A 26,881-nucleotide genomic window follows, 5' to 3' on the forward strand; every position below is an offset into this window, starting at 1 on the left:
TTATTTATTTATTTATTTATTCATTTTTTCCTGTTCAAGTTTTCAAGCATCTGTTCAAGTTTAATCATGTCAGCTGAAAAGTTCAATATAAAAATAATATGACTGTAGTTTATCTACATTAAATTATTAGTATATTTACTGTAACTTCCCCAAAATGTGCCTAAGAATTCTTAAGGGAATAGTTCACACCAAAAAAAAAAAAGTAGGATTTTATTTTTTTCCCCCATGAAACAGAAAAGACACAAAAATTTATGAATAAAAATAAAAATGAATTATTTTCTATTCATTTTAATGGGTGGGGTGACCAAATTGAATGACAAGATGTCAGTCTGTTTCACAAAGTCTTTGGAAGCCTTGAGATATACCCCTGTGAGTCATCTGGACCACTTTTATGGTACTTTATAGTCATTTTGGAGCTTTCACAGCCTCAGTTCTTATTCACTTTCATTATTTTGATAGGAATAACCAGAATATTCCTCAATGTTCCACAGAAGGAAAAAAAAAGTCATACGGATATGATCGATTTTATTCTGTAGTCAACAGTTCATTTAAAATGCTGTCTAGGTAGGTAGCTCACTAGGTTTTGGAACAGCTAGAAAGTATGTTTTTGTGGGTGAGAGAGAGAAACAGACTTGCAGAGAGATAAGCCTTGACAGACAGCGTCACTTCCAGATGCACCATTATCTTTCTTCAAAGGGGCAAAATAATGAAAGGCAGCTAAATAATTCAGAAACTTCCTCCTTTCCAGCTTCTCTTTTCATAGAAAAAGATCACTCCCTCTTTGATCCAATTTTGAATTCAATGCGCTTGCTCTATAGAGAAAATTGATGTAATTATTGATCCAATTAGATTTATGAGGTACCACAGTGGTTTACCTTTTTTTCCTTATTGGGTATTAGGCAGAGACACAGAATAGTGCTTTAATTCAAATGTGTACCAGGTATGAATCACAGTGCTGAACAATTGATTTGGCTACTAACATCCACCAGGAAAAAAAGACACAGCAAGTGGAAAATAACTCACGTTTCCTCCCAGTGAAATCAGGTCTGTTGCATTTCAACTGCATTGGTTTAAATAGCACACCATACTCTAACAGTCTTATATCTGATGAATGGAGACAATTACACTTAACACTACTTTAAATAAAATGGAATTAACTGCACAAAATGGTAAAGAAGAGTTGGTTTGCCATCACCTAAAAGAAAAATCATTATAGGCTTTATGACACTTCGAAGTAATTAAGTCACACAGATAACAAACAAATAAACACACACACACACACACACACACAATCTATTTGGAAAAAAAAAACCTGCACACTTCACACCATGGTAAAGGCGTAAACAAGCCAAATTATGCCTTTTATCAGCATTTCTTATGAAAAAAAAAAAGAAAAAAGAAAAAATCCCCTGCCAGGCGAAGACTTAATTTCATCACTTTATTTGATTATCATTGACCTTGATTATTTACATGTATTTATCAAGCTTCAGCATTGCAATCAATTTTCTGAACTTGAAATATGAATTCTTGGAAGCAGAATTAAAAATGGAAATTGAAAATTGAAAGTAGTTCATACAGCACAAATAATATTTCCAGAAATGTAACATTTGTATGATTTCAATCGATATTTAATATGGTGCATAATGTAAGCAATTGCTGTCATACACGCACATGCACATTTGCACACAATATTATTTACCATCTGAATGCCACTGGAGGTAAGACATCTGTGCTGAAATTCAGAAAGACAGCAAGACTACGAGTGTGAAATAGCTTCTTTTTTTTTTTTTTTTTTTTTTTAAACAAGAAGTTAAGGTTAAGTAACTCCAATTTTAGACCCAATATGATCAGTTACTCTGCCAATTATTATAATTTTTTTTCCCCAAACAAAGCAGAACCAATGCGTGTCTTTGAGAAACTTTCTTTTTGAATGAAAAGGTTAAGTGGGTTAATTAACAACTCAATTAAAAATTCATTTGTTTCCTTTATGATTGAATCTGTTTTGAACAAATCATTTGAAGTAATTATTCAACTAGTTACTCATAAATCCAGTCACTAATTTTTTTACAGAACAAATCGTTTTTTGTTTTTTTTGTGTGTGAACAAATCTGTTGAACAAATGATTTAAATATCAGCCACTTTCCGCCACCTACTGATGTAACCTGCAGAATCATTAAAAATGTCATGCCCCATTTTTTGTTTGTCTGTTTGTTTTGGATATACCAGTTCAATATAAATTTAGTCAGCTAGATCTTGACCCCATTTGTCATTTTAGTTCAAATTTCAAAATGGACCCAATTTTTATGATATCCACAGTTTCTCCATATTTTAGCCAATATGAAGGGACAGAAATTCCCTATAGTTATGTTTTTTTAGCATCTCTCTCTCTCTTTCTAAACATATTTTTGGTGTGCATTATGATGTTAGGCAAGTTCTTGGAGGTTAACAACTATGCATTCTTAGACTGTGTCTAATGCAGATTTGAATCAATTAGGTAGGATTACAATTATTCTGACATGAGCAGGCCTTCAGGTTGACTGGTACATCCAAATACTTGAACCCGCATGAACGGTGATGTAGCCATTGTTGGCAGGAAACATAAGAGTGCAGGTTTTTATGAGGATGTCTGGCCACCTTCACGACCTGCCCTTCTCCATGGTCTGTCGGCCACGAAAGGCTCAGGGCAGCTTAAGATGGGAGATTTGACAGGGATAGAGAGAAAAACATAGCTAATCCCTGCTCTGAAAAGAGTAATCTATGAGAAAGACTTAGGAAGAAGGGGAAGAGACAGAAAAAAAGAAGGAAAATTACTTTCTGGAATCCTCTGACAAAGGAAGTGAGGCTATCAGTCGAGAGATGCCGCCTAAATCCGTAGAGAAGAAGAGAAGGTTTAAATATGATGTCTTTTTTTTTTTTTTACCATCAGAGCTGTGACCTGGCCTGTCACTGAATCCGAGTTTATCTTGTGTTTCTTTATGATTTCGGGTCCAGATCTCAATGGGCAGGATGTGAAGTTAAATATGATGTCTTTTTTTTTTTTTTTTACCATCAGAGCTGTGACCTGGCCTGTCACTGAATCCGAGTTTATCTTGTGTTTCTTTATGATTTCGGGTCCAGATCTCAATGGGCAGGATGTGAAGTGAGGCCAGTCTCCAGCACCTTCATTGATCTCTGTTGATCACAATCTTATTTGGTAATTTAAATGCTAATGACACTTCTAATTGTGCAACAAGGGAAACGCAATCTGATATGGAGGAGCCAATGATTTGCTGGTCTTTGTCTCAGATAGGATCCGCTCTGATTCAGAATTACTGTTAAAAGAGTGAGGAAATGACATTTAGGATCTTATTATGTGTCCAGACCAGGCCCAGACTAAATTATCTATCTATCTATCTATCTATCTATCTATCTATCTATCTATCTATCCAGATAGATAGATAGATAGACAATATGCATGAACATATATTTAAATGTATTTAAGCTAAATCACTTAGTTGCTGAGATGCAGCAAATTTCAGGTGCTGTGAAGTCTCTTCAAGAAAACCCGTAGCCGATCCATATGGTTGTCTTTGGCTTATAATCAACCCTGTCATTGCCCTGTCACTGTAACATGCTTTCTGCTAGTGCACGGAAGTTAAATTGTTGCAGCACAGCCTTTAATATCACTTCAGCTCTGGTTGTCAGAAGTCAATACCAGCCCACTTATGGGCCAAACTGCTCTCAAAAATCAAATAGTGCCACATTATTATCGTACACAGGAACACATTTAGAATCAAGGAAATAGATTGCATCGATTACATACCTCTGTGTCAACATAAAATGAATTATTATCACAAACTCATCCCTAGGGGTAGAAATTATGCTTTATTGCATTGTGCCTTTATCTGTTTTCACAGACTGCCCATCCATTGAGAATTGAATCACAGTGATTGACTCCTTGAACTGCCAGCAGCGTTCTTCATGATCAGCGACCAACCGTTATGTGTCATTTAGGCCTCCGTGAGAACTGAGAATTATTGGAATTGACTATTTCTGACACACATCATATTAAAGGCATCAAGAGGCACTGAGTTCACATACTCTTATAGATGTCCCTGTTACCAGACTCTTTGTCGTGACTCCTTGATTTCAAAACGACTCCATTGTAGGACTGGACGATATGGCCAAAATTTATATCACAGTATATTTCTTCATTTCTGTCGATACGATATAATTCCGATATCGATATGAACACTATTAAAAAAAGCCTCGTAAAAACTGCCAAGAACGCCCACAACAGATGTCTGTGCATACAAACTTATGAAAAATGAATTTGCCAAGTCTATGACACCTCATATAAAATTTTAGAAAAAAACAAAAAAAAACATGTTCACCTTTTATTTGTATTTAGCCTTCATACAAACAAGAAATGTGAAATCACTGTCAAATAATCGTCTCAGACTCACCTAACTAATATTAATATATTTAACTTCAAACTATAGGCTAACATACACTACCAGTCAAAAGTTTTTGAACAGTAAGATTTTTAATGTTTTTAATTCCTGTGATTTCAAAGCTATATTTTTAGCATCATTACTCCAGTCACATGATCCTTCAGAAATCATTCTAATATTCTGATTTGCTGCTCAAAAATCATTTATTAATATGTTGAAAACAGCTGAGTAGATTTTTTTCAGGTTTATTTGATGAATAGACATTTCAGAAGAACAGCATTTATCTGAAATAGAAATCATTTGTAACATTATAAATGTCTTTATCATCACTTTTGATCAATTTAAAGTGAGCAGAAGAGAATTCTTAAAAAAAAAAAAACATTACAAATTTTAGTTCAAAAACTTTTGACTGGTAGTGTAGGCTGATTATTCTTATAGATTGAAACAAATGTGCTTTAGAAGAGTATGTATAAAGAGCATGAAAAGTGCTCTGCAAAAAAAGAGCAACCACAAAAACATGTTGCTGGAGACGGGCTTATTATTGAAAATGCAAACTGATTGTCTGCCAGCAGGAGGCGCTTTGAGAGCGGTAGAAACAGCGGTTTCCACGGTAACAGCTGTAATCAAATCAGCTCCGCTCATGAACGTTTCTTTATCAGATAAATTGAAAATGCCATCGGAACTTTTCTGAAGAAACTTTCCCTTCAGAGATACATTCATATAAAACACCCGCAACGTGTTTTGATTTTGAAACGTGCAGTTCTCATGTTCTCATGTTTATTCAACGAAGTCAAACGCCACAAATAAATCAATGTATGGGAAACTGGTAATGTATATCGCATCACTGAAACACCAGCAACACGCAGCACTAGATGAGGACCACTGTTCACCAGAGACTCATATTCTGGACATGCAGACAGAAACATGCTTGCAGGCAACACAGGGAGAGAAAAGGGACAAACGGAGGTTAGGAAGACGTGCTTTAGCATATTGAGCCGAGTTTGCAGAGTGGGTAATATTATATTATATTATATTATATTATTAATCTATTTAGTGTGTACAGCTTTTACTTTCTCTATATTGTCTCCAATACTACATTTTACCCACCATTACACCAAAATGCCAAAATCTACTTCAGCAGTGTTTGAATAATAATATGAGAAAGTTTCATTTTTTAATATCGCATGTAGTCAAAACTGTTCCTAATAGAATTACAAACATAGACAAGCACAGATACGACAGCTCTACTATCACTGAAACACCAGCAACACGCAGCACTAGATGAGGACCACTGTTCACCAGAGACTCATATTCTGGACATGCAGACAGAAACATGCTTGCAGGCAACACAGGGAGAGAAAAGGGACCAATGGAGGTTAGGGAGTTTTAGCATATTGAGCAGAGTTTGCAGTGTGAGTCAGTGTAAAGTAGTTTTAGTTTAGAAGTAAAACTAGATGAGAATCCTCTTGAGGAATGATTGTAACACAAATAACTTTTCATCAAAAGAGTGCATGATGAAAGTGCACACTTCAAAAAGTTCAACTTTGTAGCTTGCGCACATCATTTAGGCCTTTCTTCATCTCCGGCTATCTACTTGTCTGTGCTTTTTTTTGCACCTCATGTCTCAAACTTTGATATAATTCCTTGATTTATCTGATACAAACTAAACTAGTTTATAAATCTACAATTTATCCTTTAACATGAGCATTGGATTATCATTTATGGTGGTAATTAAATGTATTTCAAATAATCATTATGTCACTCCACATCAAATTAAACAGGAGGACTTGTAGATTTGGATGATGCTGTCATTTTCTCCAGTAATTCCATGATTACAAATCAATGGAAGCCCAAATTAACACAAAGTAAGTAAGTGAGTGAGTGAATGAATGAATGAATGAATGAATGAATGAATGAATCTGACTTTTGGGTTCCCGGTTATGCACTGCGAAAATAATAAAGAAAAAAAAAACATCTTTAGTATGTTGTCTTGTTTTCCAGTACAAATATCTAAACATTCTTAATTCATAATATATACTTGAGAAGCAAAATGACTTAAGATATTAATTTCTAAAAAAAAAAAAAAAAAACAATACTTGTGGGGTATGAAATAACGACAGTCATGACAAAAAACAAAACAAAATAAATTACATATAGGAGGGAAAAATAAGGCATCCTGAGTAAATCACAGAGGGGCGGAAAGAGAAAGCAAACAAACAGCCTACACTACACACTGTTTAAAAAAAAAAATTGCGAAGCTGTAAATAAAACAATGATTATTGACGTATGTTTTACAAGTATTGAAGCCATACTATAAGCCTTGCATTATTTTTTTGCATATAAATTTTTTTTTTTTATGATAAAATTTTCTTGTGATTTCGAATTAAAAAAAAGTTATTTTCTCGACATAAAAAAAGCTGTTTTTTCATTACACAAATTACGAGAAATATTCCGTCTTGTAAGTGCAGACTGGTGTTTGATTCACGTCGGCTCGGCAATAAAGTTGCAGCTTCCATCTCAAGTTCCGAAACAGCTTTAGTTTTGTCGAGATCACAAGAAAAATAAGTTGTGATCACGAGAAAACAAGAAAGAAAAAATGGCATGTTTAGTGCATTTGCTATTGCTATAAATTGAATCATTTATATTTATAATGTTTAATATTTATAATAATTGCTATCATATGGATTTTATGAAAATCATGAATTATTAAATCATAAATAGTATCACATTTTTCTGAAGCTGCACCATATTACGCTTTTACTTACCTTACAAGGTCGTTATCTTAGATTTTGCTTAAAACCACATGATGTTATATGTTGTTTGATTTGGCAGGGGGAAAAAAAAGGTTTTCAAATATTAATAAGCAGTGTAGCAGGTTTGTTAAAATATTGTTTAATAATAATAATAATAATACAGACCACTGTTCCAACTGATGCTTAGACCTGCTTGCAAACTCAAATATCAAGCTTTCAAAACATAAAAACGAAATGGCATGGATTTTGTGAGAGTCTCTCAAATGAGCATCATAATTTCATCTCTGAGGTAATTAAGAACTCAGGTGGATACTGTGCCAGATTTCATGCACCCTCACACTGGTTTGCCAGGGCGATTTTCCCATGAAGGACAGAAGCCAACACTCTCCTGTGAGGGATTAATTACCCTCTCAGAAGGACAGATTACACTAACTTTAAATATCACATGTTAAATGGGGATAAACGGCAATATGCTGATTTACTGATCCAAGTGACTCAATGTGGGTTGAAAGTGATATTAATACCTATGTTTCAGTGTTTTTGAACTGAAGCATGACTAAAGAAGTTGCTAATAGGACCCGTTCTGGAAGCAGTCAGGGTGTGTGAGTCCACATCTCCGTATGGCAGAGAAAGAAAGCCATATGTCCTCACATTCATCTCCCAGCGTTTATATTTTATATGAGGGCAGTGGCCACATTGAATTTTGGCCTGTTCACGGAGCATTCTGGGAAGGATCTCAGAGGGAGCTTAGCTGGAAACTGGTTGCAAGTCCTGTGCAATACGTTTCAGCAGTCTCGGCTTCACAAATTAGAGCAACATTGTCAGGACTGAGTTACCTAGGACCACATCAGGTCAGAAGTCAGTGTTACATGATACACATATTGCTGATCAACTATCACTCAATATCTGCTGTCATAACATTGATACCTTACATACTGTAAGAATGTGAAATATTGCAAATTTACCTATTAAAGACAGAGTGATACATCTGATAAAATTATTTACCACAAACAATGTAATTGTATCTTGATTGGTACTTTTAAGATAAACTGACACAACTGCATAAAATTATTTTCTTCTTCTTTTCATATTTCTTATGAAAAGAAATATGACATTTTTTTCTTGCCATTTTCCCAAATGAATCCCCCCTTGATTTAAGTGTAAACCTCACTTGGTTACATTTATTCATACAACAAGAAAACAATCTATATTTATTATCTTATTTATTTTTGCAGTTTAAACAAGAGTATCTTGTTGCAATTACAGTTGCAATTGCAATTTGGGAAACAGTCTAAGATAATTTGTACAATTGTTTCTACAATCTACTTATAGGCTTATAATGCTTCTAGAAAACGTGGTCCAGAATGCTATAGCTCATCATTATTCATTTCTAACAAATAGCCTTCTCAACTATAGATGCCCGCAATCACCATAGATCATCAGGGCCAAAGTTTCGGTCTTTTCTGAGTTCCCATGTAGCCCTGAGTTTTGTGAAGTGTGCGCTTCAAACCGTTGACTGTCAAGTGTTCTGTTTATTTGCCATGCTTTGGGATTTGACAGGCTCTGGTGCTAATCTGATGTGCCTCCTGCAATCAGCCCTGATTGAAACACCTGTCTCTCAAACTGAGAAATGGACAAATCAGGCCTACATAGCAATCAGGAAACCTCTTTAACAAATAGGTAACATGCTCTTAAGCATTCAAGTGCATCCACTGACAGAAAAAAGAGAGATGCATTCATAAATGCTTCTTTTCTGGATATTTTAAGTGTGATGACCCCAAAGTATTGAAAGTTGTTCTTTCAGTAAGGTAACTAGAAGCCCAGCAAAATGATGGGATGATGCAGAGTAATACTTTCAGAAACAGCCTCTTCTTAATGACAATGACAGGCTCTGCATTACCGTTTCAATCACCTCTTTCTCCAACCTTCAAAAGCAGGTAGCATTAATAAAAACTCATTATTATGGTTATCCACAAATAATTTAAAATACATTTTTATTTTTATTTTTATTATCACTTTTACCATTTTTGTCAACCAGGATTGCAGCTGTATGTCAGTGGATATAGATCACAACCGCAATATATTGCGTTTTTTTTTTTTTTTACAATATTTCACAATTTTAGAGTGAAATATTAAATATGCTTGCATTGTTTGCAGCAAGAGATTTGTTTGCATTTTGCTTTATGATTTCACTGAAACCCCATAAACAAGATGAAACTTCTGTTCAGTGCTTCCGCTGTGTTACTGTAGATTGGTTCCTGCTGTTAGCGATTTCATAAAGTGGCCATGGAAAAAAGGGCCCACAATCAATGTCACCTGTGAGTGAAGTACTTACAGATCGTTGTCTGTTTCTGTGCGGGGCTTCTGTCCTCTCCTGTACACCATACATATTGTTGCCACCACTCCTACAATCAGACCGGCCACCACCACAACTCCCAAGATGCCAAAAATACCGCCAGTAGGCCCCTGTGGCATCGGCTTTTCTGCAGGAGAAGAGAAAGAAAGAGCATTATGAATTGTGCCTGATTCATCCCACCACGATTAAACAATCAACGATTCTGAATCACAAATAAGAGTTTGCAGGCTGACACAGCACTAGCTGACCACAGATAATCAAAACATCACTGTGTTTGCACTGCTTCATTCCTGCATGTTAAGTCAGCGTGAAGTAAACGCAGTGTGGGATCAAGAATTCTTTTCTATTTAATTGTTTGCATCTTTTCCTCATTATTTGCATTATTTAATCAACAATTAGGCCTACTATTGACAACAGGTTTCACTTTAGAACCAGGATTCCAGTCAGTGTTTTTTTTTTTTTTTAAGAGACATGATGGTTGATGTCAGAGCTTAAAGGGACAGTTCATCTAAAATGAACATGCTGGCATTATATACCCTTATGTTGTTCCAAACCTGTATGGGTTTCTTGCTTGTGTTGAGCGTAAAATAATTTGCTGGTCCCCATTGACTTCCATAGTATGGGGAAAGAAAGAAAGAAAGAAAGAAAGAAAGAAAGAAAGAAAGAGTAAAGATACTGTGGAACTATCTTCTTTGGTGTACAGCAGAAGAAAGACATTCATACAAGTTTGGAACGACATGAGGGTAAGTAAATGGTGAGGAAATTTTACATTTGGGGTCCCTTTAAAAAGGATGATAGCAGTGTTAGAAGCACAGCAATGAAAAATGAAAGTAGCGACAAATCTTTTCTTCCATTATTTGACATAGATCTGAGTGTAATGGCTTATTGAAAAAGAGAATTGGATTTGGCACTCCAAAAATTACAAGGTCAAAAAAAAAAAAAAAAAAAAATAATTTCTTAGAATTTTAATTCATTTTAATGCAGATTTGAATTTCAGTTCTAGTTCCTGGTTGCTATATCAATTCAAATTCAGGAACTGAACTAAAATGTACAAAGCATCATGGGATCATGATGGGATCATCATCTTTTTTAGGCGAAAAATTCTGGTTTTAATCTTCTGGTCTGATTCTGACCTTTAACTGGTTATCCATACAAACTAACGCAGGCAGCAACAAAACACAACAACAACTTGACTCCTTACGGATGATGCTCTTTTTTAAAAAGCATTGTCAGTTGTACCTGTGCATTAACAACGCAAGGTCAACACAACACTTTAAGTCTGTCTCAAAGGTTGCGAGAGGCTACATTCTCACAACCTTTGAAACTGTGAGCAAATATATGTGTGAATTTTAATCAATACTTTTGAGGTGTGAAGGTAAAGAGGTTTCTTCTGTAATCCTTGCATCAGGGCTGAAAGCAGCAGTTTCCTTCGTATTTCAGCAGATGAAATTCAGCCTGGAAACACAAAAGCCACAGTGCAGTGATCTCCACAGGCTAATAATATTAGCTTCTTGCTAGATTGAATTGTTAACGTTTACCTAAGTAACTAATGTTGTTTTAGGACTGCAGTCAACCAACCACATAAATATTGTACAAAATCTGCTAAAAGAATCGTTTCGTTTATGCATTCATTTTTATAAATTTTTTTTTTTTAGTATGTGGGGTCTGCAAAAGTGCATGAACTTAGCTGCTCCTTATGAGAGCACTATAATTTTAGATGTTAATATTTATGCAAAAATGCCAGCAAAAACAATCAGACATAATGCATTCCAGCAAAAGCACATTCTCGCATGTAACCCAACTGAGCAGCTGCTCGTGGGTGTTAAGCCACTGGAGTTTTTTGGCAGACAATTGGGGCAAATATGTTCTGAAGACTGCGGCAGCTGTTGCTGACTTTATGATTGGCCTCTAGTTTGTGTCAAAAACAGTCAATGTTGGCAGCAAATGTCAACATGGCAACCGATTCCATTGTCAGGGGTATCTCATAAAACTGGTGCAGTGTGACTGATGGCCAGCAGGGGGTGAGAGCGTTTACGGTGGCACCATATGTGCTACAATCAGTCACTTGTCATAACTCGTCTGCATAGACTAGACTACCCATCCAAATTATGCTCAGACGTGCAACACTTAGATTTAATCACTAAATACAGCAGATGACAGAATTATTGTCGACAGGAACCAGGCCAAGAAATGTAATATAACTGAACACAATAAGCGAGAGCTCTTTGTGGCTTCGGTGCTATTTTTCTAACGCTCATGTCATAAATAACATTTAATTCTGCTGTTTGATGGCGTTCTGGCTGGTTTTGCAAGATTTTTTTGTGCTTCCATGGCTTTCTAGGAGATTGTGCTGTCATATACTTAGTGCCGAGTTTGATCGATTTGCTTGTTTGATTGATTTACATACAAGTGCTTTTACAGCCAGGGATGTTTTATTGCACAGTGGTTGATCTTTCATAGTTTGAAAGACTTTATGGAGGTCTCAGCTGTTTCATTGAAATATCAGCTTTGTCTGCTTTTGATAAAATTCATTAAGGGAAATAAAAAATGGATGCAAATGAGAGACGTTTGGACAGAGAACAAGTATAGAGAGCTATACAATTGAAATGGTTGCACTGGAAGAATTTGACGAGAAATACTGGAGTATTTCAAAATCGGAGCACAGTTTGACATAATTTTGAAACTCTAGAAGAAAAAAAATGTGGGATTAATTAGGTGTTTTTTTTTCTGAAAGATGAAAAAACTGAGAAGTAGGACATTTGTGTTTCTCTATTTAATCACATTGCTGTCTAGAAGAAACAACTCAGATACTGAAGAGATCTCATTTGTAATTTCTATTTCCTGTGGGAGTTCTAACTCTACTGGTTTGAAATGTAAGACTGCAGTTGAAGTTAATTTCTCTTTGCAAGTCTAGTTATTAACTCAAGCTAAGAGCGACATTTAGGCATAGCTATAAATTAAAATGGATAGCAAAGTATTCATTTGATGAGAGTTCATATTGGTATCTTTGACTTTTGATTGCAGAACTTGGTATCTTGGCAAATCTGAGCACAGTTTGAGACATTATTGATATCTATTCTGAAACTTTAGAATAAAACGATCTCCATTTGTTCTCTATTTAATCTCATTGCTGTCTAGAAGAAGTAATTGAAATATTAAAGAGATCTCATTTGTATGTGTATATCCTATGGGAGTTCAAACACTATTGGTTTGGACTGTAAGACTGCAGTTTAAGTGAATTTCCCTTTGCAAGTCTAGTTACTAACTGAAGCTAAAAGAGACATTTTGACATAGCTACAGTATAAAATTCAAATGGATAACACAGTATTAATTTGATGAGAAATACTGGAGTTAATATTGATGTCTTTGACTTTTGATTGCAGAGTTTGTTATCTTGGCAAATCTGAGCACAGTTTGAGATATTATTTATATCTATTCTGAAACTCTAGAGGAGAAACATGGGATTATTGGGGTGTAGAAAAAACTTGGAAGTGAGACACTTGAGCCTCTGTTTGCTTTGTATTTATTCTCATTGCTGTCTAGAAAAAAATTATTAGTTAAATACATATTAAATATTAAAGAGATCTCGTTTGTAATTTGTATTTCCTCTGGGAGTTCAAACTATATTGGTTTCAAATGTAAGACTTCAGTTGAAGTGTATTTCTCTTTGTAAGTCTGGGGTAGAAGCCAAGAAAGACATTTGGATCTGATATTAAGTGTCCAGAAAATAGTTTTTACTCCTTTTTAACAAGTAATTGGTATGTCCTAATAATGTGATACGAAAAAATGATATGTGATATAATTATATAACTATCATTGTTGCTAAGAAAGGGTGGATCTATCCTTGCATCAATCAGTATTTTTCATTAAACTCTAATCCTCAATCACTGGCTGATCCAAGATTATGAACACTGATGTATAAAGTTTCATCCATGTCAAAAAAGCGTATGTATTCTCGCTGATTCAATAGTACTAGAAAGACGGGCAGAAAACAGAATAATGCATTCTCATGAATCTTTAACTGCTGAGTACTCCATCAAACACCAAGGCGCAATGGCTCAGACTCACTTCCAGAGATCCCGAATTGAATGGCAGAGCAGCATTAGGATTCCGTCCTCAAACAGAGTCTGCCAACCTCAATAAGCAAAACTTAGCAAACCTAGGGCGGAATCAACGGCTTCTCCCATAGTGCTGTGAGAATCTCTAAACACTTTCAAGACTCTACTGAGTAAGCCACCTATCTATAGCCCCCATGATGTCTTCATTATTATCTGACCATGACTGTCTCTCCTGACAGGACGAAGCTTCTGTCCCAGGGGTGATTTTTTCCCCCCGACAGCCTCTGATCGCTTGGCTGACTCTCTCTAGAGCACAATGACGGACATTCAGAGCACCACTTCACATAACGGCGAACAATGGCAGCGCAAGCCTCCACACCTGTAAACCGCCCCACACCGCTCTCACTTTGTGCTTGACACTCAGCGTGGACAGTGTAGGCAATTACATGTCACTTCGGGACAACTGCTTTTGGGGCCCTCGCTGACCTCAGGCGCTGTGCTTTCTGCAGTCTATTTGGAAGTCATGGTGTTTAAACCTCCAAACGGCGAGAAAAATTTTCACAAGTATACTACACATTGGTGTTCCTCTGATATTTTTAAAAGACACAGACCAAAAATGACCATTAAATATACAGACATTTGATAACGCTCTACATTGCATGGTCATTTCATGGCTGATATTATATTATATATTTTAAAAATGTGTAAACCGTACTTGTGGAAGCCTCAGATAGCTACACTGCAGAGAGAAGATATTTGGTCTTTCTCTGCTAATATATTGGGAGTGTCCCACCGAGTAGCCAATCAGAACCTCTGAAATCAAAAGCTGTTTGGAATGATGAAATTAATTAATGCTGAATTATCAATATAATACAAAATAACGTGCAGAAAACTTCCACTTTTCACAAGTAGGGTTGGTGTTCCTTGGATATTTTTAAAAGCGTTGGAGGCAGAAAGCAAGTTTTTGTTGCGAGACCTTTTAGATATGTTAGATAAACTATTGCATAACATTAACCAAGCATGGAAAGTAGAGTTTTAAACATATCAAAAGTCTGTATCCCCTCTTAAAATGGTCATTTGTGTCTGTCCTACTGTACTTCATAGGTCTTGATGTTCTTCACAGATCTCAACTTAATTCAACAATCAAAACCATAAAACACTGTGAAAACTGTGATTACATATGTATGTTCTGAATGCTTGATTCTGATCGGTTGCAGAAAAAAACCTTTCAACAGCATGATGGGAAAATAAATAATTACAAATGTATTGTTTTTGTCAAGCTCGAACATTCAACCCTGCTACTGAAGTTTCTGAGAAAGAAAAAAAAAAACAATCAAATATTGATTTATTGATTCATTCATTCGTTCATTTTATTTTAAATACATTTCCAAATTTTTGCATTTTTATTCTTTATTCAAAGTGTCGCTAATCTGCAGATCATTTTAAGACAACATATTGAGAAAAGGTGCATAACAAATTAGAAGTACGTGTGACAATAAGGAGAAAGGCGTCGCATGTTAGAGAGAAAAGAAGAAAGGGCTTTCTGCTATGAGTTTTATTTCCATAACTGTAGTTGCCCTTTGGGCCTGCTTTCCATTGCCTTAATGCAGCAGTCAGATACAATTTTGTGTTACATAACACAAACACACAATGAGGACAAGAAAAGGTTCAAATGCAATTTTCCTTTCATGGATTGGAGCCTATCACTAAAGTCCAGTTACGTACAGAGTTGTACAGCCGTGGCCCAGAAGGCTGAAATAATTCTGTCATCATGGCAAAAGTTGGAGCAAGGCTTTGTTACAGCAATTTTTATTAATCACCTTGTTCAAGACCTAGCTCCATGAGGGATGGAAAAATCGATCCAGTTCTCAAAATGTATAGCTAAGCATACAGAAGGAAATTCAATTAGCCCCTGCAGGACGGTGTTACAGTAGTAAAGCCATGCATGCTGGAAGATTCAATTAAACTTTGAAATGCATTGCTGGGAGAGGGAACGCAGGATATATTAAAACATATTTTAGAGTCAACTTTTTCCATTTAAACTTTAAGGTATGATCCTTTCTTTGCTTAAATTGCTGATGATCATGCCCAAGGAACTGGATTATGGAACACCTGTACTTCAGGTTTGAAGACTGAAATATTAAAGAGACCTTTTTTTTATGAGATTCCCTGTTTTATATTGTACCAGATAAGGAACGTCCCATAAGAGGGTTACCGACATGATGCTCATTTCTGGTGCTTATCTCTTTTTTAACCATACATTCAACAATGTAGTCATACATACTATGAGCTCTTCACCATTTATTTCTTGGCATTTTAGGAGAAACATCTGAGATTCTTAAATAATATGAGATCTGAGATGCTTAAATGCATAACAGAGAACTCCATCAAGTCTTTTCAGCCATGAAAGAGCAACCTCTGAGCAATAAAACTTTCCTCTGGGAAGGCACATCGGACTTAACTTTTCTAATCAGCGCATAAAGTTCACGGCAGTAGGAACGACACCGCAATCACTTTGCTAGCTGATCCTTTAAGGCCAAACCCCAGGGACTCGATATTATTCTTTAGTTGTTGTGATAGCGTGCGGTAAAGGCCATTTAATTATGTTGGAGTTAAATAATGCCCTATCAGTGGAACTGCATTACAGACAACAGGCTCTTTTCTGTTGTAAGAGCAGCAGGCCTGCCCAGAGCTGTGATCAATAGGTTTGTAATGCACTATAAACTTTCAACAGGCGGACGAGCTGGCAGGCCAGAGCAGCGGTCTCCCACCCGTCTCCAAAAGCATGACAGCCTGTTTGTGGATCGTAAAAGAAGAATCACAGGGGCAGCATTTGACAGCCTTTCTGCTATGATTGCTCAGTTAAGGTGCTCTGTGAGCAAACTAATTGAAAATTCTATTTGTTTTGACATTTGTGGCCACGCGACAACAATAGAAAGTCCATTTAGGGGGATCACAGTTGAGTTACCACATGAGAGGATCTGATGAACTTTAATGGCATTTCGGGAAAACACTTTGCAATTCTTCCACATTTTTAAAAGTTCAATAAAACTTTTATGGTTTGATGTGAATAAATGCTCTTTTGTGTATAGTAGGGCCCTATAAAATCTGCTTTAGTTGTTTATTTATTTATTTATTTATTTTTTGCCCCAAAATAAATTAAAAAAATTATGTGTTTACCTTTTAAATATTTCTGGATTCCGTCTTAATGATTTAAATAATAATAATTAAATAGTATGTCTAATAAATTGAACTCATAACATTTTTATAATTTAATAATTAATTACAATTTGAAAAATAATAATGCCCTATGAAATGTATTTTATATTTGTTCCCAGAAATTATGTTGTCTGTTTTAATTTCATAATTTAAAAAAGATAAAAAATTATAATAATAATAAAAATATATATATATATATTATAATGGTAAGGAATGATCAAAACATTAACAATTTGATTAGTATTTTAAAATGCAATCAAATTAAATGTTTTTTTTGTTTTTTTTTCTGGCAAGCAAGTTTACAATAAACCAGTATAATTTACCATAGTTTACTGTTTGAATTAAACAGTGACTTTGAGTGATATTCCTTAAAACATAAAAAAGAAAGAAAGAAGAAGAAGATTGTTTAAATAGTATTGTTATTATTACTTTGAGAAGGATATTTTACTGTTATTTATTTCAGTCATAATTATTCAAGTTAAACCAAACTTTTATTTTGGCAGCTTGTAATAAAGACTTTTAAGTTTCTGTGTATCTAACAATACTTTCATCAAATGAAAAGATGAAATGCTCATAAAATGACACTCAGAGCAGCTCTGGAGATGAAATGTGTTCATGTCATCATGTATTGAGATGGCAGACACTGAGAACACCACGAGCGTTACATGTCGATTGAGAATTTATTTATTTTAGGTTAATATTCACAGACTATATTGTAGTATTATTAAGTGTATAGCTCTACTTCTGATTTATTTGTTTACATTATATTTCCATGATTCCATTTGCATTTTCCACGTGGTAGAAATCATAGGGCCTCAGGCTTTAACAATATTCCCAGTCTCTGCTTTCAAGCCAAGCTGAAGCCCCCAAAAAGCTTTATAAATAAGCGGAAATATTTGAAACCCACCTAAGTAACCAAATATTTGTTTTCTTATAAATCACTGCATTTAAGAAAAAATATAGAAATGCCACTTCTGTTCTGTCTCAGAAAGTGAAAAATTGTCATTGATTTTCAATGAGAGCAGAGAATCCACCCACATATAGACCTGTAGCGTCCCTGTCAGCAGAGTGATGTCTCTGCCCCTCCTGGATACGACCTTGATGATTAGTGATGCAGCCTCCTCCTGGGTGGCAGATACCTCCATCACCTGTCAGTGGCGCTAATGCAGCCCCCCTGAGCAGCTCCATGGCCTCAGATCCTTAACATTTTGTCATGTAAGGTCCTTTGTAAGTTAACAATCAATGGTATATACATCATATACAGTGTTCATTGTTACATTCTTGTTATATTCTAGTGAATGTCATGTGACAAAATTATATGAATGTTTACAGAAACCATAATATCTTCGCTCAGGGTGGTCTGAGCTCCTTGGAACAAAAACTGATCTCTAGTGCCATATAGGAAGTGAGAATTGTGAGATAAAAGTTGCAATTTCTTTATTTTAATTTAATTTAATTTAATTTTATTTTATTTTATTTTATTTTATTTAATTTTATTTTATTTTTTATTTTATTTTATTTTATTTATTTAGTGGCAGAAACATGCTTCCATACTATATAGTTTATGTTTACATTAAAACAGTATTCTAAAATAACAATGGCACCTTAGGGTCATGCAAATACCATGGTATACTATTCATAAAGCACTTGTACTGTAGAAAATTACTGTTTGATACCACCATGGTACTGCAATAGTGCTTGAATATCACTGCTAGTGAATGTTAGACTCATACTTAGTCTTGTTCCACAGTTGCCATTTCTGTATACAAGTATAAGCAACCCAGGGAACTTCAACACAATACGAACAGTTTATTAAAAGTTAAACGTTCCTCTAACGGCACTTTCATGTACCACACACAGTGTGCCAGACGTGAATGTGAGATCCAGCTTCCAGACGCCACATGACATATCAGTTTCTCACTCTGCAGATGTGAACTTGTGCTCTGTATCTTATATCATGCTGAGAAGAATCAGATTTCATCGTGGCTGGATCAAGGGAGGAAGGCTGTTATATTAATGCATGATGGTCACAGCAGGCTCCTTCCCCTTCAGAGCGATACAGGCCTCAGTGCTGGTCACAGTTCTCCGAGGGGAGCAAGGGCTGGGCCATGCAGATTTGCATTTGTTTATCATTTGAACTTTCTGCGTTATTAATTCTGCCGTCATTCTCCAGCCCAATGCACTACATGGAATTCACTTCTGGTTAGCAATGTGTTCCTGTTTGTGACCACTTCAAGTTGTAATTGATTATTGATGATATCATATGGTTTGACATAAACATAATTTCCTGTTTAGTAATGTATCTGTTATTACGAGCATAATGAGAAAATCATGGGCAACCACTTTTTTTTCCGTTGGGTCCCTAATGAATAACATATTTGCCCTTTTCCAAAACCTAGTGAGCGGCCTTGCTTGATACTGTCTACATAGGCAGCTGCCTTCTAAATTATTATCCTTACTGAAATGGCAACATTCTCATGAGTATTCATATGCATTTCTAGCACACATACAGGTCAGGTACATTTGCCTAAAGAAACATTTTGAATGAATGAATGAATGAATGAATGAATGAAAATTCTGTCATCAAAATCAGATATTTTGAAGAATGTTAGTAACCAAACAGCTGACAGTAGTCATTGACTTCTCGAGGTCCAGATTTGAAGTTTAAGTATGAACAACTTTTACAGTTGTGCAAATATTAACATATTGGTTACATATTGTTTGATTTTATTGTATGTATAAGAAATTAGATTCTATTTTCAATAGCATTCATTAAAAGCAGTTGACTCATTAACTTAATTTTAAATTATACATTTAATTTTGTTCTGTGTGACTTCTGGTGCCAGCATGCTTCAAAGGATTACATAGTCTTAAACAAGACTACACTTTAATATCTTAAAATAAATCAAATTTATGTAATCATTTTAGACCATAAAATACACTACAGATGCACCAAAAGTAATTATAAACGTCAGGGGCGTCTGCAGGATTTCATATGAGGGCATGCACAGAGGGGATTTTTTATTATTATTATTATTATTCAATATATGCTCATGTAAAAAAAAAACAACAAAAAAAAAAACATCAATGAGATCAAAGGGTGAGCAGAATGAAGATGTGTCTAGACAGCTTTTAAAACTGACACAAAAACAAATATGAATTGATTCAGACTGTTTTGCAAACCCGTTTGGCCAGTTTTGTGAAAATAAATAAATGAATCAAAATAATGATTATTTCATAATTAATGATATGGCTATATAGTTTCAGTCGACAGAAATATGGGACACATATAATAACTGTTTTTTTTTTGTTTGTTTTTTGCCAGGAAGTCAGAGTGCTCATGGAGTGGATAAGGTTAAAATTTCTTCACAGTGATGAGCTATTAACTGCTAAAATTTTACTCTGTACCCCACACTAAACTATAGTATGCTGCCAGTGAGCATGACAAATGCAACACATCGTCGTTTGGTCTATAGCCTACAATACTAAACTTGTGCATCTGTTACGTTTTTCAGTATATCCTTTATTATATGTACACATATTTGCATAGCTTTGACCATTCTCTGTAGATCGGACCTTCTATCACACCTCAAATTACGTACAATGCCTACATGTTATTGGTCAAAATCCTTTTCAGTCATTACCTTCAGCAAGTATGAAAACAATAGGAAAACAAAGCCACAATTCAGATATTTTAGGCAACTTAGAAATCCCAGCCGGAACATGTCTGGGAAAAAGTGGATATATGGTCACCCTAGCCAGTATGTCCATATTGTACGTTTTAGCATCTACCCAGTTGTACAAAAAAAAAAAAAAAGTTTTTGCACCTATGAATGTTACATACAAATAACTATCTTGACATTAAGAATACATGCTAAGCTGCCTTAAAATGGGACCAAAAGATGGCATAGTTATGTTTCCATCTGCATCCCATCTAGTGTGCCTTTATGGTATCTTAAAAAGCTGTATAGGATGGCAGCTCACAAGGTTATGGAATGCTATTGTACATCTTAAGACTCTGTGTCAGTTCATGTTAAGAATTGGCACTACATGCATGCAAACATCTTGAATTATCAGGCACGCTTCCTTGTCAGTACATCTCATGCAGAGCATATGCCTTTGGTGAGAAAATGAGAGGCGAAAGGCATTTCAATTGCTATGTAAAGAGCTCTGTCACCCTTCAGCTGGGTATTTTCCATCTTGGCCTTTTACCCTTGTGTTAAGATCTTTCAAAAGTTCAAAGTGGCAAGACTCCGCTGTAACATGTTAGTCACACATTGCAGTATGAGTCGCGCATTAAAATAAGAGGCCCTGAAATCAGCTTGGCCCACCTGGACCAGACCTCTTCCAACTGACTAACAGTCTGTCACCATGACTGGCATGCTAGTAGTTTTCAATGGAAACAGGTTCAGCTACTGATTCTCTCACTAACGTGTTCTCATTTTTGTCCATGCATAGAAATCCAAATGTCCTTGAAAATATTAAGAAAGACAAATTTGCTCACCCTCAGGTCATAAAAGATGTACAGTAGATTAGTTTGTTTCTTTAGAACAGATTTGGAGAAATTTAGCATTACATCAATTGCTCACCAACGGACCCTCGCAGTGAATGGGTGCCATCAGAATGAGAGTCCAAACAGCTTTAAAAAACATCTCAATAATCCACAAGTAATCCACACCACGCCAGTCCATAAATTAACATATTTTGAAGTAAAAAGCTGTGTGTTTGCAATAAACAAATCCATCCTTAAGACATTTTTATCATAAAACCATTGCTTTCAGCTAAAATATGAGTCCTCTATCCATATGTGGCTTTCTCTAGTGAAAAAGTCATCTAATCTAAATCAGAAGAGAAAAATGCACAGAAAAAAACACTGTTTACAAGCAAAAACAATCCAAAACAGTTATACATACATTATATATATATATATATATATATACATGTGTGGATTGTAATGTGAGAGGACAACAGGGGATGGACTTTTTTCACTGGAGAAAGCATTATTCTCAGATCTAAATATTCTCTCACAGTTTAACAGTAATGACTTTATGAATTTCTTCACTGATAAAATAGATAACATCAGAAATACAATATCAAATGTAGATTCTACAGCGTCTAATACTTCAGCTTCATTCATCGCACCAAAAGATAAACTTTACAACTATAGGACAGGAAGAGTGAAATAAACTTATCACTGCATCTAAACCAAAAACATGCCTGTTAGATCCTGTACCCACTAAATTACTGAAAGAGTTGTTACCTGTAGCAGAAGAACCACTTCTCAATATTATTATGAGAAGAGATGATGCCAACCCCTCAGAGGACCTCAGATGATGCCAACCCTGAAACAACATACAGAACTACCAAACTTTGCTATAAGTTTGATTTCATCAAATATTAATTGATGTTAATAGTGTTCATCATCTGTTTCATTACGTCTTTAATTGATTTTTCCGTACATTTCTGCCATATGTACATAAACTGACAGTTGCCACTGATAAGCTACTACTAAATATTGTAGAAACTTAATTTTCTGTAAAGTTGCTTTGCAACGATTTGTATCGTATAAAGAAGCTATACAAATAAACTTGAATTGAATTTAGTTTTATTATTATGGATTATGGCCATATAAAGTTAAAATGCCTTGTCATGGAGCTTTTCACTTCACAAGACATTAATTGATTGACTGGAGTCGTGTGGATTACTTGTGGATTATTGTGATCTTGTTAGTAGCTATTTGGACTCTCATTCTGAACACCTGAACATTCTGGCACCCATCCACTGCAGAGAATCCATTGATGAGCAAGTGATGTAATGCAACATTTATTTAAATCTGTTCCAAAGTAAGAACAAACTCATCTACATATTGGATGGCAATGAGGGTGAATAGATTTAAAGCAAATTTTCATTTTTGAATAAACTATTATAAGCAGCTCTTCTACTATACTAGGGTTAGGTGCTTTTAACTTTTATAACATGTTCAAGAGTCTATACAAACACAACCACATATAGTTTCTATCCTCAGTTTTTGCACTCCCTTTCTGGCTCTCTTCAATTGATGCACCAACAAATAGAAGGATGCATCTGAAAATGTGCTAAATGTGTAGAGACACACACTCCCATCTGCATTAATGCGGTGCACATTAGACAAAACAGCTTTTTCGAAGCTTTTAATACTGCACTATGCACATCTCAGACGGAAAATGCTCCCGCTGGCCCGAATTGGTTTCCGAAGGCTGAACCTGGTGTTCGTCTCCTCTGCTTACCGCAAAACACTGAACCAATGGCTTCGCCATGCCTCATTCCAGAGTTTCTGGGCACCTTTCAAGAGAACAGACTGAAAGTTTAGTAACTGACTCATGCCATCATGGCAATGAAAAGAGAATACATCTGCCAATGATAGCCACCTGTTCCTTCCAAAGACTACAGTGATGGGTATGTTATTACAACCTCACACTCCTGGTGCCAAGACACTGAGACAACTCCATCAAAAACAGAATCGTCTCGAGAGAGAGAAAAACAAAAAAACATGGGTGAGGAATCATGTGGGTATGGAGAAGATCTGCAAGCAATTTATGCAGAGTAGCATTGCTGCTTTTTTATTTCCCCTTGTTTTGTTTTTTTCCATGTGGGCCAAATACCACAGGCCCCAATAAAGAAACAGAACTGTGGTTTAATGAAGTTCATAAATCTGTGTTATTTGCTGCCAACTCAGAGCGCCACTTAATGCGTCTGCAGATCCTTCCCTCCTCGTTCACCCCGCTCCCGCCCACCCCATGCTAAATCCACACTCTCATTAAAGTTACACGTTTTCAAGCCTGTCTCCTTCAGAACCACAAAATCTTGATGTCATCCTGTTTTCCACTGCTGTTTTCCCACTCCATGGAGTAAGACATTCTGCCTCGTCCTGACCGTGTCATCCATCCGACCCTTTCGGTCTCAGCCCTACACGCTGCCTCCTGGGAGAGCGACTGTGATTGTTTCTGATAGTTGTTCTTCGCTACTCTGCAGAAGGCAACACTTTATTAAGGACAAATTGCTAACACCTGGAATGTGTTTATTAAGACAAATCCGGGCACATTATTGGCTCCTGAATCCTCTGGTACGAGGGGAGAAGCACCTGAGGCCATTCAGCCTCTTTGCGGCCCATAAACAAATAAATCGCAATAAAAGAACCACCCAGCTGTTATACCTTGTTACGAGACGGTAGGGCTTCTAATAATGTCAGAAATGTTTCTTTTACAAGTTTTTTTAGTATGAAGGCATTCATACGCCATTTGTTTTGTTCCAGTCACACACTGTACAAAGACCCACAATTGCAGCGTGTTTCCGACTGTGCTTTGGGGCTTTCTGTTCACAATGAGTAACGTTTTTTTTGTAATTAAAGCTGTACTTTAACCTCAAATGCTAATGAAAATCCCATTCCTTCCCACAAAACAGAGATGGATAAATAAATAGCAGTTGCATGACCACTATGATGTGGGCACACAATCAAAAATAGATCATTATATCCATTGTTTCCTGTCAGTCCGATAAGGACCAGCAGGAGATCTCTGTCTACAGGTAATCATCCTTCAAATATAATAGATCATTAAAATACCACAAACTGGGCAACCCAAGGCTTTCCAGCAGGCTGGGTGCAACTAACTAGCTCAAGATGAGTGTATCATTCAAGCCTGATGGCCAGCAGAGGAATACCAAGAATGGTTGTACTCTTTTTAAAACCGAACGTACACAATTTTTTTGGTCCTTTACAATCGTTGCTTGTCAGATTGTACCTCCGAGTCGGACGTCCGTTATTACGACATGTCATACATTCAAGTGGGACTTGCCGTTAGTGAGCGACCAAGAGGATAATTAATGATCAGCTCTAGTCAACTGAAAATTGCTATTAAAGAGGAGTGGATTCCCTTTGATGGAATCGATTAAAAATTCTTGATTCCCAATGCCTTGGAAGCAATAAATAAATTTTTTATTTTTTTATTTTTTGGAATCGATTCCAAGCCCTAATTGTTCAATTTACACCATTCGCTACCGCTTTGCCTTCCACTCACAAAATCTCTATGGAATGTAGATATATTACATTATATTTCCCCCTTTCAACGTCACAACTCGGCATCTAGAAATCTGAGTTTCCTACTTGTAAATACGACTTTGCTTGGTCATTCAAATGCTCCAACGCCATCTGAGGGGCATATATAACCCAATGAGATCTTGGGTAAGACCCAAGACTGTTGACTGTTGATTGTGTTTTTAAATTCTGTAGTGACATGAAGTATTGTAAAAAGCAAGCTCTTTCGATAATGTTGTTAATGTTTTGCCTTTGAAAGGAATATTTCTTACACTGTCAAAAATGTCAAAATTCATTGCATTGAGAATGTCACATTAAACAGTCAAAACTGTGGCAAAATTCGTATGCAGTGTGCACACGAAGACCTGTGTGTCTGGTCATGAGTATATAAGCAAACCCTGCATTTGTCAGCACATCTGAATTATCACTCTGTCAGGCTGGCAATGGCTGGATAGATGTTACTTCTGTGACAGCTGAAATCACACATACATTTTGCTCTAATTAAAATGCCGGAGAACATAAGGAACTGTCATGCAGTCAGCTGGAATAAATTTAAAGCAATGCATTAAGATGAAACTTTGAGCTTTGTGTTGATGGGGCACAAGAATATTGTCAGGAGTTAGTAAAATATCTACAGACATGCTACTCTTCATCGTCTATAGAAGGTGAATTAAAGCAATATCACACTTATTGTTTTGTGGGACTTTTGTTGTTGTTTTTGCTCAAAATACGGAACGTCCCAGCTAATGCATGACAGTTGACAACCCAGTGGACAAAAACAAAAAAAAACTAGTGATTTACTACTGTAGAATAAAAATAACATTCTAATTCCAGAGAGCTCCATTTAGGATGAAACCATTCACAAGAATGATTTGGGTTTGCTAACATTACATGTGTGAGAGAGGAGCATTTAGAGTGAACCGGTTCACTAGAATGATTAAGACTCACCAATGTAACAAGTTACATTTGAGAGAGAGGACCCTTTTGAATGAGCCGATTCACTACAACGAATCAGATTTGGAAGTCTGATCATTCCCTCATTTTAATCGGCTATTCTTCGGCTATTATTCTATAAGTTCTGGTGGAAATACAGTGACATTTAAAGAGTGTTTTGTTTTTAAAGTGAAATTAAACACTACCACACCAATAAGCTAGTTATTTTCTCCTCAATACTGCACTGTATTTAGCTCCATATGTTGCTGTCACACCAGTATCAGCTCTTCTAGTCCAATTTTGATTCAATATGAATGACCTGCACACATGTGGTGAGGGTGTAGCTTTTGAATTGTTAGAGGCATATGCACACCCTATAAAGCACATTGGCAGCATGTACAAGAAACATAAATGCATTTAGCCAATGAAATGCAGTGAACACAAGCTTACTATGACTAACAGAAGTGTATGAAAATGTTACAGGCAGAATGTTACCTTCATGCACTGCACAATAATAAAAGCATGTTATTATGAAGTGTTGTCATAGTAACACCATTCACAAAGCCATGAGAAAATATTACAACATCATGTGATATTTAAGTTGTTCCAAGGTGAGACCCATTTCCTGTTCTTGAGAGGCTTTGATATCTCCTTAATGCTGTCCTGGTCCAAGGTCACGTGTTAGCTTTTATACGATTGAGGAAAATTCAATTCATTCAGTACCATTTGCTTTAGTACTACCTTCATGAGCAGCCCCACCAAAGCCCTCTCTATAGCAATGCCGTTTCCCTCAACATGCCAGGCCGCATTTTAATTTCAGGGCATCTATAGTATCAGCTCAAAACAGGAAACCCACAGTACTTAGGTAGATTCTGATTCTCTCTCCCTTTTTATTAGCAAAATTGCTTCTTCCTGCGAGCCAAGTGTCTCCACGGTTAGCATCAAGAGGTCAGCGCTTTAATTTCTGACTCCATTTAACAGCTTTCTATATATATACTGTATATACTGTAATATATATATATATATATATATATATATATATATATATATATGTGTTT

The 26,881-nt window shown here is 35.9% G+C and overlaps 1 protein-coding gene across 3 annotated transcripts in view; it reads right to left on the reverse strand.

The window, feature by feature from the left end:
- The window catches only part of nectin1b (nectin cell adhesion molecule 1b), a 229,683-nt gene that overhangs the window by 46,175 nt on the left and 156,627 nt on the right, over positions 1 to 26,881 (reverse strand). For all 3 annotated transcript variants that reach the window (XM_016575742.1, XM_016575743.1, XM_016575745.1), the window contains exon 6: positions 9,522 to 9,669. In XM_016575742.1, the coding sequence (XP_016431228.1) occupies positions 9,522 to 9,669 (148 nt within the window). The remainder of the gene's footprint in view (positions 1 to 9,521; positions 9,670 to 26,881) is intronic.

Source organism: Sinocyclocheilus rhinocerous, unplaced genomic scaffold (genome assembly GCF_001515625.1).
Source record: "Sinocyclocheilus rhinocerous isolate Xijiao unplaced genomic scaffold, SAMN03320098_v1.1 scaffold82, whole genome shotgun sequence".
In the NCBI taxonomy this organism is placed as follows: domain Eukaryota; kingdom Metazoa; phylum Chordata; class Actinopteri; order Cypriniformes; family Cyprinidae; genus Sinocyclocheilus; species Sinocyclocheilus rhinocerous.